The sequence below is a fragment of the Neofelis nebulosa genome, chromosome 18 (genome assembly GCF_028018385.1).
Source record: "Neofelis nebulosa isolate mNeoNeb1 chromosome 18, mNeoNeb1.pri, whole genome shotgun sequence".
In the NCBI taxonomy this organism is placed as follows: Eukaryota; Metazoa; Chordata; class Mammalia; order Carnivora; family Felidae; genus Neofelis; species Neofelis nebulosa.
This window is the reverse complement of record NC_080799.1, coordinates 15415804-15430147: the sequence shown is the minus strand read 5'-3', so window position 1 is coordinate 15430147 and position 14344 is coordinate 15415804. Positions and strand designations below refer to the sequence as shown.

At 44.0% G+C, this 14344-nt stretch overlaps 1 protein-coding gene across 2 annotated transcripts in view; it reads left to right on the top strand.

Moving 5' to 3' along the window:
• Positions 1–13345, top strand: part of TMEM248 (transmembrane protein 248) — a 42733-nt gene extending 29388 nt beyond the window's left edge. For both annotated transcript variants that reach the window (XM_058710918.1, XM_058710919.1), the window contains exons 2-7: positions 1482–1658; positions 4986–5271; positions 6873–7023; positions 8128–8311; positions 9680–9823; positions 10601–13345. In XM_058710918.1, the coding sequence (XP_058566901.1) occupies positions 1482–1658; positions 4986–5271; positions 6873–7023; positions 8128–8311; positions 9680–9823; positions 10601–10621 (963 nt within the window). In that variant the 3' untranslated portion in view covers positions 10622–13345. The remainder of the gene's footprint in view (positions 1–1481; positions 1659–4985; positions 5272–6872; positions 7024–8127; positions 8312–9679; positions 9824–10600) is intronic.
• The last annotated feature ends 999 nt before the right edge of the window (positions 13346–14344 follow it).

The window sequence follows — 14344 nt, the reverse complement described above, 5'->3', positions numbered from 1 at the left end:
TCATGTATATAATTGCTTATGACATGTCAGATTGAGGGGCCAGGGACCAGGGCCATCACAGTGATCAAGACTGGCAAAATTCCTGTTGTCATGGAGCCCAGAAACCAAGGATGGAGACAACACACAAGTGGAAAATTAATTATACTCTTGACTGGCACTTAACAGTGTGAAGGGACTAACGCAGGGTACTGAGAGGTGCGGGGGGGAAGGAGGGCTGAGGGTGGTCAGGGAAGGCTATTGAGTGGAAACCTGTATTTTACAAAGAGCAAACGTGGAAAAAGTGGGGGGGGGGGTCGCGTGGAGAAACACCTTCATAAAGGACATGTTCAAAAATTCCAGGAAGAATAAAATACTTAGGAATACATTTGGCAAAAAAAGTGTAAATGTATACCTTGAAAACTACAAAACTGCTTGGAATAAATGAGAGAAAATCCAAACGAATGGCAAGGTTCACGGACTGGAAGACAATACTGTTAGGATGGCAGCGTTCCCCAAACTGATCTACAGATTCAGCGCGGTCTCCAGCCGAGTCCCTGCTGACTTCCTTGTAGAAAGTGACAAGGTGATCCTAAACAATAGCAAGGCCAGTGTGGCCAGGGCGCGGTGAGGGAGGGAGCGGGGGAAGTGGTGCCACTTCTGGATCATGAAACCCTGTGGGCCATGGAGCTATCACCCATCTCATCCTAGGTCCAGTGGGAAGCCTTCGGAGGGCTCTAAGCAGGGGAGTGGTATAATTAAATATTTATTACGTGCCTCTCTGCCTGTCACTGGGATGGGCATGAGTATGGCAGTGAACGGGACAGAATTGAACAAATAGAAGTCAGCCTTTGGATGGTAGGAAATGAGAGCATCCTCAGTTTCTTTTTGTATGTGTTGGCATGTATTTATATCGTATTACTGACCTGGTTCCGCATTATCTTAAGTGGCAGTAACAAGTGCTATTATAATAGTGTTTATGGAAGAGTAAGTGTTCATTATAGAATAATTAGATTCAGATGGAAAGAGAAATGCGTATCTTTCAATATCTTACTACTTTGACATAATGACAGTTCACATTTAGTGTTTTTGCCTTCTAGACTTTGGAGTGGATTTATGATCAAACATTTCTCAAGTTCAGTAGTGAGTGACCTCATTACCCCCAACGCCATTTCTTTTATAGTTTCTTTCTTTCTTTCTTTCTTTTTTTAAGTTTATTTATTTTGAGAGGGAGAGAGAGAGAGAACATGTACGTGCGAGCCGGGAAGAGACAGGGGATGGTGGGGAGAGAGAATCCAAGCAAGCTCTGTGCTGTTAGCTGAGCTAGGCTCGAACCCACGAACCACGAGATCATGACCTGAGCTGAAATCAAGAGTTGGACGGTTAACTGACTGAGCCAGCTGGGCACCCCTCACCCCTCAACACCATTAAAGGAAACAACAATGGGGATCATAGGGTTTCTTGGGGTGAGTCAGTCCGTGAGTCTTCTGATTAATCCCTTTTAGGTGGAGCTGATCAGAATAATGTTCAACATCAACCCCCTGGAGAACCTGAAGCTGTACATCAGCAGCCGGCCTCCCCTTGTGGTCTTTATGATCAGTGTCAGCGCCATGGCAATAGCTTTCCTGACCTTGGGCTATTTCTTCAAAATCAAGGAGATTAAGTCACCGGAAATGGCAGAGGTATTGTATATTTTAAGTTTTCCTGTCAGGCTGGCCCGACCTTACCCAGTGGGAGAACGCCCTTGCGCTCTCCACACACCTTTCTTCGGTGGGGACATTTTAACCCAGTGAGAAAGAGCAGCATTTATTCACAATCTTTTGTCTTCCCTGTGACTCACTTTGTTAGAAGGTATCTAGTTAGGTAACTGTTGATTTAAATAATGCTATCAGTTTCAGTTAGACTATTTCAGCAGTGAAACATGTATTTTGGAAAATATATTTGTAAAAATGTTTGTGTCAGGAAGACCAGGAACTAACATATTTGCTGTTATTAAATTAATAATAAGTAATTTAAATTTATCTTAAATTAGCTAATTGCTATTTTTGAAAACTGTAAATATTTGTTATTTTGAAGCCACATGTCATGGAATTTCTTTTAGCTGTACCGATAGCTTTTTCACTGCCAAAGAAGGGATGCTAAAGAAATAGAATACCTGGGTCTTATTTCCAAATATATTTGTCTTTTTTATTAGGCCAAATTTCAGTTATCTACAAACTTGCTTTCTAGATTTTTATGTTGTGGTCAGTTTAAATACATTATTAGGGTATTGCTCTTTAATCCTTAATCTAGGCATATAATAGTTTGAACACTCATAATACAGATCTTAAAAGGTGTATTTTTGCAAATACAAAGAAAACAATACAAAATTAACAATTCTTAACAGAAGTGAATGATAATGTACCTATTAATAAATATATTTTACATGTTAGAAATAATGCTGAATTAATGATACGGTGAATTTACTGGTGGATAAAGTTTCTTTTAGGACAAATGAGTACCTGTCATCGTAGATTCCCAGAGTTCCTTCTCTTACCCTTTTTCTTCTTGGGTGTGTTCCTAGGTGGGAGTAGGAGCGGGAGTGGGGGTTGAGACTGCAGCGTTGCCTCATTGTGTGTGCCTCGTGACTAAGAGGAGGGTTCTACCCTGTGTAATGGGGATCATGGCCTTTTCTGCTCTCTGGTATTCTAGATCCTAGAATACCTTGACAGGAAGGGCCACCTTCACAAGTGAACTCTTTCACACAGTTTAGGTAACAAGTTTTAGCTATTTCTACCATGAAACCCTTTCAAAGAGTTTCTAACCAAGAAGACACCTACTGGCTGGCTCAGTTTTCCCTCTTTTCTGACTCTGAATCTTTAAAGGTTGTGCAAATAGGCTGTACTCACATTAGGGCTGAAAATGAATATTCTAGTCAGAGCCAGGGCTCCGCAGCATCCTGGCATTACTTTTCTTCAGAGCCCAAGGCCATGTTGAACACTCAGCCAAGCTAAGTGATTAAGAGGTAGCCTGGATAACTAGTCTTTAATAATCAAAATGGAGCCTGACATTGGCTTTGACCAGCTGTTCAAAATGGACTTGAACTCTGCAGGAAAGCAGTGCCAGGATACTGCAGAACTTTGGTTATGATTAACTTAGTGCTTTTCTTTATTAACGTAGTGCTTTTCTTTTCAAATGAGGATCTGAGAAATATGGGAGAAGTTTGGGGCTATGAATCAAAAAACTTAATCCAGATTGTGCCTTCAGCTGTGGGACTGGAGAGTCCTTAAAGTTGCTCTGGGCCTCAGTTCCCTCACGTCTGGAGTATGAAGGGATGGGACTAGAATGTTCATTTTCAGCTCTAATTTTCAGTTCAATTTCAGCTCAGGTCTCCTGAGTTTGTAGGTTTGGGGAGAATGTAATTTTATACATCGAGTTGCAGTCTTACTAAATACCATGCACTGATCCGCTGATGCTGTAAAGGTACTCACTTGACTGCTCAAGGATTGCTCAGATGGCGTTTTATTTAATGCAGCAAGGAAAAGGTTTTTTGAGAGGTAGCCTCATGAAGGGACGAGAGAGAAAGCCTCAAATCCGCCTCCCTGAAGGAGAGTCAGGGATATCAAATAGCATTTAAAAAAATTTTTTTTGATGTTTATTTATTTCTGAGAGAGAGAGCACGAGTGAGGGAGAGGCAGAGAGAGAGGGAGACACAGAACCCAAAGCCGGCTCCAGGCTCGATGTGGGGCTCGAATTCACAAACCGCGAGATCATGACCTGAGCCGAAGTCGGACGCTCAACCGACTGAACCATCCAGGCGTCCCTCAAGTGGCATTTTTAATCAGTGGCTAGTGTTAGAGTAATTGGAAGTGTAACTGGGTTTGTCTTCACATTTGGCAACTTTTTGTAGACTGATGTTGCTGGGACAGAGAAGTTCTGTCGGACAGCCTAGGTTAGTTTGTTGTCACTGTTTCAGCCTGAGTTCATCTTTGCATTTCTGTGAAAATTAAAATAGAACCAGGTGGGTACTTTACTAGGTTGGCTTCAGTTTAATCATGACATAATGAGCTGTATGTGTTTTTAAAATTGCTTATGATTTAAATCATCAGTACAGACCGTAAGAGAAGCCTGATAATATCTTTTCTCTTCCTTTCTGAAATTGTTCTGTTTTAAGGTGGTCATGTTCCAAAGTCCATGACAAGGGGGGGAAGTACCACATGAATATTGGTATTGACTACACTTTTGCATTCTACAGAGAGAAAGCAAGATGTATAGAATTGCCCTTTTGAGGAATTATTTTAATGCAGCCGTATTTACTTATTTATTTTTTAAGTTTTACTTATTTAAGTAATCTCTACACCCAACGTGGGGCTTGAACTCACAACCCCAAGATCAAGAGTTGCATGCCTTTCCTTCTGACTAAGCCAGCAAGACACCCCACGGCTGCCTAATTTTTAAAAAATAACTAATTGTGGGGCACCTGCTGGCTTAGTTGGTAGAGCGGGTGACTCTTGAGCTTGGGATTGTGAGTTCAAGCCCCACATTGAGTGTAGAGATTACTTAAAAACAAAATCTTAAAAATAATGGATTATTTTTTTGGCTAATTAAATTTGGATGAATGCTTTTAATTTTTAATTTTAATTTTTATTACTTTCATTTAAGCTTTCTTTTCAGGTTTGGTTCTGAAGCTAGATCATTTTCTATAAGTATGTGCTATTTTGGTTTGTTTTCTACACAGTTTCTTGAATAAGTTGGTTTAATCTCCTGGTATATTTAGTATCTCATACCAGTTAAGGATTCATATTTTAGATTGTGAATATGAGAGTGATTTGGAAACCCCACTGTTACACCAACACAAGAGGCTGATGGCTGTATTGTCATTGCTGTTTTAAATGAGTGACTCAGAAGTGTCATTCCCCTGCAGCCCTGTGACACCACACTGGGGGGTCATCAGGTCGTGGCCAGATGGTGTGGTGGCAGCACTTTCCGACTTTCTCACACTTACTTCCCTCTGTTGCATTTTACTGCAGGATTGGAACACGTTTCTGCTGCGGTTTAACGATTTGGACTTGTGTGTATCCGAGAATGAAACGTTAAAGCACCTCACAAATGACACCACGGCTCCGGAGAGCACAATGACCAGCGGGCAGGCCAGAGCGTCCACACAGTCCCCTCAGGCCCTGGAGGATTCAGGCCCAGTTAACATCTCAGTTGCGATCACCCTAACCCTGGACCCGCTGAAGCCCTTTGGAGGGTACTCCCGCAATGTCACCCATCTGTACTCGACCATTTTAGGGCATCAGATTGGACTTTCAGGTGTGTGAGTGTAGCCATTTTCCTTCCAGATTTTCTTAGGCAACAACTCTTCGAAGGCAGAGTATTAGTAGTATGTGGTCTTTACTCATCAGACTATTTTTATTTTTGCATGTCTCCCCTTTTCTTGAGTTTGAACTAAATGAAGTCAAGAAGGAACTATTTCTACTACATCTTCACTTAAAGTGTTTGGTATGTAGTAGGCGCTCAATAAAAGCAGCCGAGAAGCAACTTTAAGGCCTCGTTCTGGTTTTAATACTTACAAGCACAAATTTTTATTCAAGTTTTTCATCATGGAGTTTTCAATACATACTATAAATATTGTTATTAGTCTACAAATATAAATACTGTTATAGTCTACAAATTTTTGAATGCCTACATTAGCTCAGCCCTAGCTGCTGAAAAGAACTAGAAAAAGGCTAAGGTCTGATTTTGTCCAATTGGAATTTTAGGATTATGGGAGAGACAAGGCTAACATGAGTTAATATCCATCAGGCACTTACAATAGTTCGTGGCACAAAGGAAATGCTATATTAAGTGCGTGTTAAGTAATATTAAAAATTAACACCGAGGGGCGCCTGGGTGGCTCAGTCAGTTGAGCATCCAACTCTTGATTTTAGCTCCAGGTAGTGATCTCACAGTTGTGAGATCAAGCCCCAAATTGGGTTTTGCGTTGGGTGTGGAGCCTACTTAACATTCTCTCTCTCTCCTCTCCTGCCCCTCTCCCACTTGCGCACCCTCTCTCAAAAAATAAAAAAACATCTACAGAACCGTGAGCACTGCCCTTTGACCAGTAGTGTCCTCTGACCATGACAGACTATTAAGTGATTCAGGAGAGTGTTGAGGAAGCAGTGGAAGCTGGGATAATTAGGAAAGGCTTCATTGCAGAGGCCTGGACCTTAGAAGAAGTATCTTTGGTTCTTTGTTACCAAGAGCCTCTTAAAGTCCTCAGGTAGCTTAAAGTGCCTGGCAGCCTCCTGCTGGTTTTACAGGCGAGAGCTGCTCCCGTGGGACTGAGGTGAGGGTGACTTCTGGGCATCAAGTGGGCCTTCCGCTGTGGTATCAGAAGACCTTCGTTTTTGTTTAAGCTTCTTTAGCCCTTACCAGTTCCCTGCCCTTCCTTAAGTCCGTTAGACCTTCTGATCCTCAGTCTGCTCCTACGTGAAAGGGGAACATCAGTATTCCTGTGGTCACGTTCACGGGCTAATGGCACACTTTACGTGAAAGAACACATACAAAAGCAATTTGAAAATGGTACGAGTGCTGTTCACATGCGAAAATAGTGGTGATCATGGCTCACCCAGCCCCCAGCTTTCCAGTTCAGTCACTGTGGGCCCTTGCCTGACATCTCCAGGCGCTGGCAAACAGCGGCCCCTCTCCATTTGCCAAGCCGTGGCTCTACCAGGTGAGCAGGCCTCAGAGCCTGGCTCAGAACTCTTGTTCCTAAAATCCCACAAAGGCAGGTGTGTTTCTTCTGTGGGCTGATAGGGGATTCCTGGGTGGGTTTGATTCTAGGATTCGTTGAAATCCCAGAACATAACAAATACATGAGTGTCTTACCTTTGTTTACCAAACACCCCTCCACCCCGATTTCTCTTTCCTAGGCAGGGAAGCCCACGAGGAGATAAACATTACCTTTACCCTGCCTACAGCCTGGAGTTCGGACGACTGCGCCCTTCACGGTCACTGTGAGCAGGTGGTGTTCACAGCCTGCATGACCCTCACAGCCAACCCCGGCGTGTTCCCCGTCACCGTGTAAGTGGCTTCCTGGGCCCAGTGGTTGCGTGTCACGAGCTCCATGTACCAGAGTATGACTGGGGCACTTTAGCAGCAGACTCTCAGGGTGGCTTCCAGTCAATTACTCTGTAGGACTGTCACAGCCAGACGTGGCTGAAGGATTATTTAAGTTGACTTTGGAATCTTACAGGTAGAACTTCTGCATAGAGGTATTAAAGAGCGAGTGAGTCCTTCCGCAGGTGGTAAAAGCATCTGGTTTTTGTTACATGTTCTTAGGCTGCCTTTCCCGTTGGTGGAAGCATGTCACAGGAAAGATAAGTAAGAGCTGATCCTGTGACCGGAATGACATAATGAAGCTTCCCGAAACGTGAGGTTTTGGTCTCCGTTATTCAGAAGGAGTTATTTTTTAAATCGAGAGCATAAATGAATCTTACTTTCTGTGAAATAGTTTCTGTTGGTAAAATTTCTGCTTCGAATTTTTTGCGTGGCTATCAGTGTTACCACTTGGTCTTTTAAGGTTTTGGGGGGTTTTTTGCCTCTCCTTTCTCTGTGAAGGATACAATGATCTATAGATACGTAAAATACATAAGACGTAGCCTATTTAAAAGAATTCTGTGATGAACCCTTTTTTAAATAAGAATAGTTATCCTGTGATTTATCTATTTGAGACATTTGGAGATTGTAGGACAAGAGCAGGTAAGTTAAACATTTGCTATTGGCCGTGTATAACCAATTACATATAATATAATGGAGTCGTCTGTGCATAAAACTTCCAGTTGTGACTAAGAATTTAGATAATTTGAGAAACTGGGCTTAAAAAGAGCAAGTGTCTCTTTGGCTACGTTGTATGCGAGAGAACCGTGTTGACTGACCTGTGGAGGCAAAGGTCTTAACAACCGGTCTCGTGAATGTGACACGCCAATTTCTTATTCTGTTACATGTTTAATAATTTTTTAGAAATCTGTGAACGAAAAACATCATGTGATTTTCCTTAAATGTATGTCTCTTATCTCTCCTTTCCACGCATGTGGCTGTGCTCAGTATTGTGCCAGGGCTGCGGGGGAGACACGAGGAGCCGTCTCAGGCCACTGAGCACGTGTCTTTGCCACTCTTCCCCTGCAGGCAGCCACCGCACTGTGTTCCTGACACATACAGCAATGCCACGCTCTGGTACAAGATCTTCACGACTGCCAGAGATGCCAACACAAAATACGCTCAAGATTACAATCCTTTCTGGTGTTACAAGGGGGCCATTGGAAAAGTCTATCACGCTTTAAATCCCAAGCTTACAGTTATCGTTCCGGATGTAAGTGAGAAAAGTAGTGTGTGTGTCCCTGCGTCTGAGAACTATTAGTGTAGGCCCTCTTTACCTCAGTGGGCTAGCTTAGCTCATGCCATTCTAGATTTCCAGCTGGGTCGGGAGACTAGAGACTTGGGGAAATAGGCCACCTTTTTAGCTAACCAGCCCTGCATTTGTTGCTCATTTTCTGCGCTGCTTGGCTGCGGTTACTCGTTGAGCAGCTGTCGTGTGCCCGACCCATGGGGGTGACGAGAGGTGCTTATACCGTCTGCTCAGTCACACCGCCACTCAGAATATTTGGTTAGCGTCAATTTGAGCAAAATAAATAAGTTTGGAATTTAGAAAGGTAGAAGTAAATAGGAGGAGCTGAGTCTTTGGCCAGATATGGAGAGCTGGAGAGGATCTTACTTAATAAGGAGGAAGACCAGTGGATCTGGACCAGTGGATGGGAGGCTCATTTAGCCTCCTGCTTAGACTTGAACCTGCTTTTAACAGACTGCACGGATTATTGTAAACGCCCTTACTTTTGTTCTGGTCACTATATGTCAGGTGGGTTTCTTTTCTCTTTGCCTGGTCCTTTTCTCTTACATCTCATTTTATCAAGTTGTAGAAGTTGGTGGGCTGGGGCCCTGCAAGGAGTCACCAACGGAGATCAGGCTGGATGCTGGGCAGAGGCCAGGTTCCAGAAAGATCTTTATGCCTTGCTGAGGGACACTGTAGGGTCTTTGTGAAGCAGTGTGTTAGGAAGGCTGGTCTCCCACCTGATGATGTGTTTATGCGATGGAGCCCAAGGCTTGATGTTTCAAGGCCTGGAGACGTGTGAAGGAAAAGGGAGGGAAGCATGGCTGGGACGCGGCAGCTGGCAGGCCTGGTGACTGACTGCACGTGGGAGGTCAGAGAGGAGTGAATCAGGGACTTGAAAAGTGGGAGAAAGAAAGGAATGAAGCTGCCCAAGGGGAGAAGCCTTCCTGGTGGGGGAGTGACAAGGAATTAGGAACACAGTCTTGGGCTGTCAGCCATGTGACCTGAGGGCAGTCAGAGGACTCAAGAGAAGGGTCTGGATTAAGGCCTCTGGTCTCTGGGAACTTCAGGGGTGGGGGGAAATGGGGACAGGGCATTCTTGGGTTCCGGGGCAGTATAGGAGTGCAGAAGCCAGGGCAGGGGGCTGCCTTAGGAAGGAGTGGGTGGTTCCAGGAATACCATCTTTACTTAGACCCAGCTTTAATAGTTTAGAAGAGAAAAAGAAACCTCGTTTCAGTTTGAGAATTAAAGTTTAGGCGAGTCAGGAGTTTATGAACCCTGTTTCCCGAAACCCAGCATTAAAATCTTCCAGTAACTCAGTGCAGATGTTTCTGGTTTATTCTCTTCATTTAGGATGACCGTTCATTAATAAATTTGCATCTCATGCACACCAGTTACTTCCTCTTCGTGATGGTGATAACAATGTTTTGCTATGCGGTTATCAAAGGCAGACCCAGCAAATTGCGTCAGAGCAATCCTGACTTTTGTCCTGAGAAGGTGAGCAGTGGGTGGGGTCTGGCCGAGATTTTGCTGGAGATCTCTGCAGACAGGAAGTCCCCACTTAGTCCCCGTTCCATTTATTGTGGATGGCACCTTTCCACCAGAGAAATTAGTTACTGTCTTTTTTTTTTTTTTTTTTTTTTTTTTTTAATGTTTGTTTCTTTTTGAGAGAGAGACACATACAGACTGCAAGCAGGGGAGGGGCAGAGAGAGAGGGAGACACAGGATCTGAAACAGACTCCAGGCTCCAAGCTTTCAGCACAGAGCCCAACATAGGGCTCAAACTCACTAGTTCAATTAGTGAGACTCGTTCCTGTCTTTTTATCAGATGTAGTCTACTCTCAGCCTAAATGATGATTTTGGATTTTCAGTCGTATATCCAAGCCTTAGCTGGCAACAGGTACTGATTGGGAATTGTTCTCAAAGTCCTACTGGAGAGCAGCCGACCCTGAAGGGCTGTTTCCTCTCGGTTTCTATCGGCTTGAGAAATCCTCTCCTAGAATGCTGATCAGGGTTTGAAAACTGTTAACTCTGTCTCAGCATGGTGGTTCCACTAGATCAGCTACTTCCTGCAACGGACTTTGAGATTTCTCTTCATTCTCTGCCAAGTGACATTGTTTTCTTAGGGATTTAGTAATTCCCCTGCCTGATCGATGCATTCCGTATGGCTCCCTGGTGTTTGGTTGGGGACCCGAACTCAGTAAGAGTACTGGGCGGGGCTGAGTTACCTGGGCTTTACCGTGTGACCGGATTGCTCCTCCTCTTCTTTTCTAGGTGGCTTTGGCTGATGCCTAATCCCACAACTGCCCGTTTTCTAAGAGAGACTGAGAGAACCATAATCATTGCCTGCTGAACCCAGCCTGGGCCTGGACACTCTGTGAATATATTATCTTGCAATGTTGGGTTATTCCAGCCAAAGACATTTCAAGTGCCTGTAACTGATTTGTATATATTTATAAAAATCTATTCCGAAATTGGTCCAATGATGCACGTGCTTCACACTGGGTGCAGCGGGAACCCTTCAGCCTCACCTGTGGACTTGGGATGGTTCTGCGTAGCGCCAGAGAGGAGCGTGATCTTACTGCTGGGGAGCAGACCATGCCGTCTTTGCCAAGGTCACAGGGGCATTTCATTGCTGGTGGGGTTGAGGTTTGCTTTGGTTCTTGTTTCAGCCCGATATGTACAGAACGTTCCAAACAGTCTGCACCTTCGATATGATACTGCATTTCCAAAGCCACCAATCCATTTTGTGGATTTTATGTGTCTGTGGCTTAATAATCATGGTAACAACAATAATACCTTTTTCTCCATTTTGCTTGCAAGGAAACATACCTATCTTTCTTAGTTTTTTTGTTCTGTTTGTTTTTTTTCTTTGAAGAACAAGTAAAATAGTCACATTTTAATACTACTCTAGTTAGGACAGACTTGTGCTTTTATCTTGAGTAAAGAGTTAAATATTTAAAAATCACCTACATGGTAAAGGTCTAAGTTTCATTTTCCACATGGATGGTGAGGAACCTGGTCTTGTTTGAGTTGAGTTGGCACAGAATGTGCCACTGTCCTTTTCTTCTCTGTTGTCCCTTCCCTCCTTTATAAAAGTTAAAGCAGTGTCCTCACTCAAAAGAGCTTAAAAATTAAGTAAATGGCTCTAGAGTAGAAATTAGCTCTTCTGTTTTCTGGAGTGCAGCTGGCAGTATAGAAAGAGAGACAGATGATTCAGTCTCATAGTTGTAAAAGAGCTTCTTCTTTGAAGAGGGAGTGGATTTTTTTTCTTCTTTTTACTTTTTGCATATGTTTTTATGCAACGAACATATCTTCAGAAGGAAAATGGCAGCTCATAGATGAGTAACATGGAAACAATGCCTGTGAAATTTGAGGAAAGGACTTCTGATTTGCCACGTATCAGGAAAACCCAAAGCATTTTTCTTTCCTGTGGCATTTGGATGATCTAAATCTTTTATCCCTTTTTCTTTCTGCTCCATATTTATGTTTTAAAAAATTGTGTTACTTTTTCTAGTCCTTTGTTGTTTCTTGTCTTCTTACGGTTTTTCCTTAATAGCTCTTTGCCTTAATAAGTCCTTGTCATTACTGACTTCTGTGTTCTCCTGAGCAACATTATGTAGCAGAAGGGCAATTAAAACCTTAGACGTGACTTGCAGCACTTTTTCCCCTGAACTTCAGGTCTGTAGTCTGTTCCCAATTAGAATTAGTCCTGCAGTCTGAAATAATTGGCCTAGAACATTTGATCCCAGGCATTCTTGAATGGAAAACAATTGTGGGCTCTTACTGAAGATTATTAAAATAATCACTGTAGTAACTTAATATGTTAATATCCCTTTTTTTCCCCTTTTAGTACATTTCAAGTGTAGTGATCATACTTGTCTATCCAGTTTTTTTTTTTTTTATGAGTTGCTTACATGATGCATGGCTAACCTGGTCCTTTAGTTTTCTCTTTAGAGACTTGGAGACTTTTATGAGACAAGATTGAGAAAGAGCCATTTGGCTTGGCCTTTAGAAACATCAGTATCGTTAAGACCAACAGATTTTAGGTTAAGCTGCTACTGAATTGATAAAATCCCCATGAAGTTGAGTTACAGGGATAGATTTATAACTGGCAGGGTAACATAAAAGGAGAAAGACAGGTGGAAAACGTCAGTTTCACTGGTTTGTTCAGTCCAGCTTGTTGCTAATGTTAATTACACTTGTTTTAATAACAGGGAATGGCTGGAATCTCTAGCCAGGGGAGGAAGGACTCTGTTAGGCATGAGGGAAGGAAGTGCCAAAAATGCCTGGACAGTATGACTTGTCCATGAGGCCAGGACACACACTTAAAAAATCCAGCATTTACTCTAGCAGGTAATTCTCAAAGATCTTCTAGAAACCTAGAGTCAGTCAGGCGTATAAAAAGAAAGCGGGGAAGAGGAGAGGCCATGGGCCTGGGTGAAGAGGTCTAGGAACCGGAGAGACTTTCATGGAATCTCAGGAAGTCCAGAGTCCTGTTAACATCTGGGCACTTGGAGACAAGGCCCAGTCCTCTGCTGCGTCTTGCTGGGGGACCCTCAGGATTAGAAGAGCGTCCCACACAGGGCCCACAGGCCATTCTGAGTGACCCCGCACGGGAGCACTGGCGCGTCCTCAGGCATCTTGGACTGGAGGTCCAATTAAAGGTTAGCAACTTACTATTAAATGGTTGTTTCAGATCATATTGATCTCTTTCCTTTTTCCTTTTGTGCTTTCACTGTATGACTTGAATCAGTTTTGATTCTATTTGTAAGTTTTTCTCGTCACTAGGAGCCTGCCGTTTCAGTTGCATTTTCTTTGGCAGTCTGTAGGGATTCAGTATCCTGGTTTTCCACCCTCCTGCAGGCGCTGTGGGCTTAGAAGGGCCGGCGGACCCATCTCACTTACCTTGCTGCATGATGGTCAGTAGCTGATCTGTTACGGCATTTACTCCCAGATTCATTTTCTGTGTTTGAAATATGTGCATATGTGCTTTACAGAATAAAACATCTGAGTTTATTTGCCGTGTCTCTGTTTTCCTCCCATCTGATGGGTGTTTTCTAAGGGAAGAACATATGTGATCAGTTACTGGGGGTGTTTTGCAACCTTTTTTTCTCCACGTGTCGCTCATCGTCAGGATGCGGGGTGGGCCGCGTCTCCTACTAAGCTGGCCTCAGCGAACATACAGGTCTTCTCCCTGAGAGTACAAAACCTCTTTGACAGCCCTGGAAGACCAGCAAGTGCCCACAGACTTGACCCAAATCCTGCCCAGAAGTGAGTAAACTAAGCAATGGAGACCACTGCGGAGCATGTGAGTAGACGTGGGGATGTGAAGACGCCCTTCTCAGTTACATAAGCCCTTCACGTGCACTTGGCCTGAGTCACCGCCAGAAGCAGACGCCAGCCGCTCTGCCTTCTCCTGTCACAGAGCTCCCCCATGTGCCAGACGCCCTGTGCCAGGACGGCGCATCCCCTACAGTTATTTGTGGAGCAGCTTATCAAGGGAGATCGTGTTGGCTAACGTGAATTCTTCTCTTCCCTGATGGGCGGAGGCTCTGTGGACCTCCCCTCCCTTCCCGGCAGGCTCCAGGGTCACAGAGGCCAGTCTCTAGGCACTCTTGGGGCCAGGACCGTGTTGAACAGGATGCCTCAACAGTCCCATTTGTTTCTACCTCTTCACCTCTCCTGCCTCGTCTCTCTCACAGGCCGCGCTTCGTGCCCCTCACTGCTCTCCCCCTGCACTCTTAGATGGCATGTCCTGCTTCATCACGTGTGAACAAGAGTCCTTGGTCAGTAAGAGCTCCCATCTTCCTTCTGTCCGCTCCATGTAAAATCTGACCTGTGCTGAGGCCTCGAGTCAAGTTGCTATTTTATTCCCTGGCAGGCACGCTGCACCTGAAGCCACTCAGACTCACAGACCAGCAAAGGAGCATAGAAAAGACCAGAATGAACGCAAAGACCAGAGGAGCGGTGTGGAGTCCGGTCAAGGTCTTCGTGAACTTGCCCAAACTTCTCTCT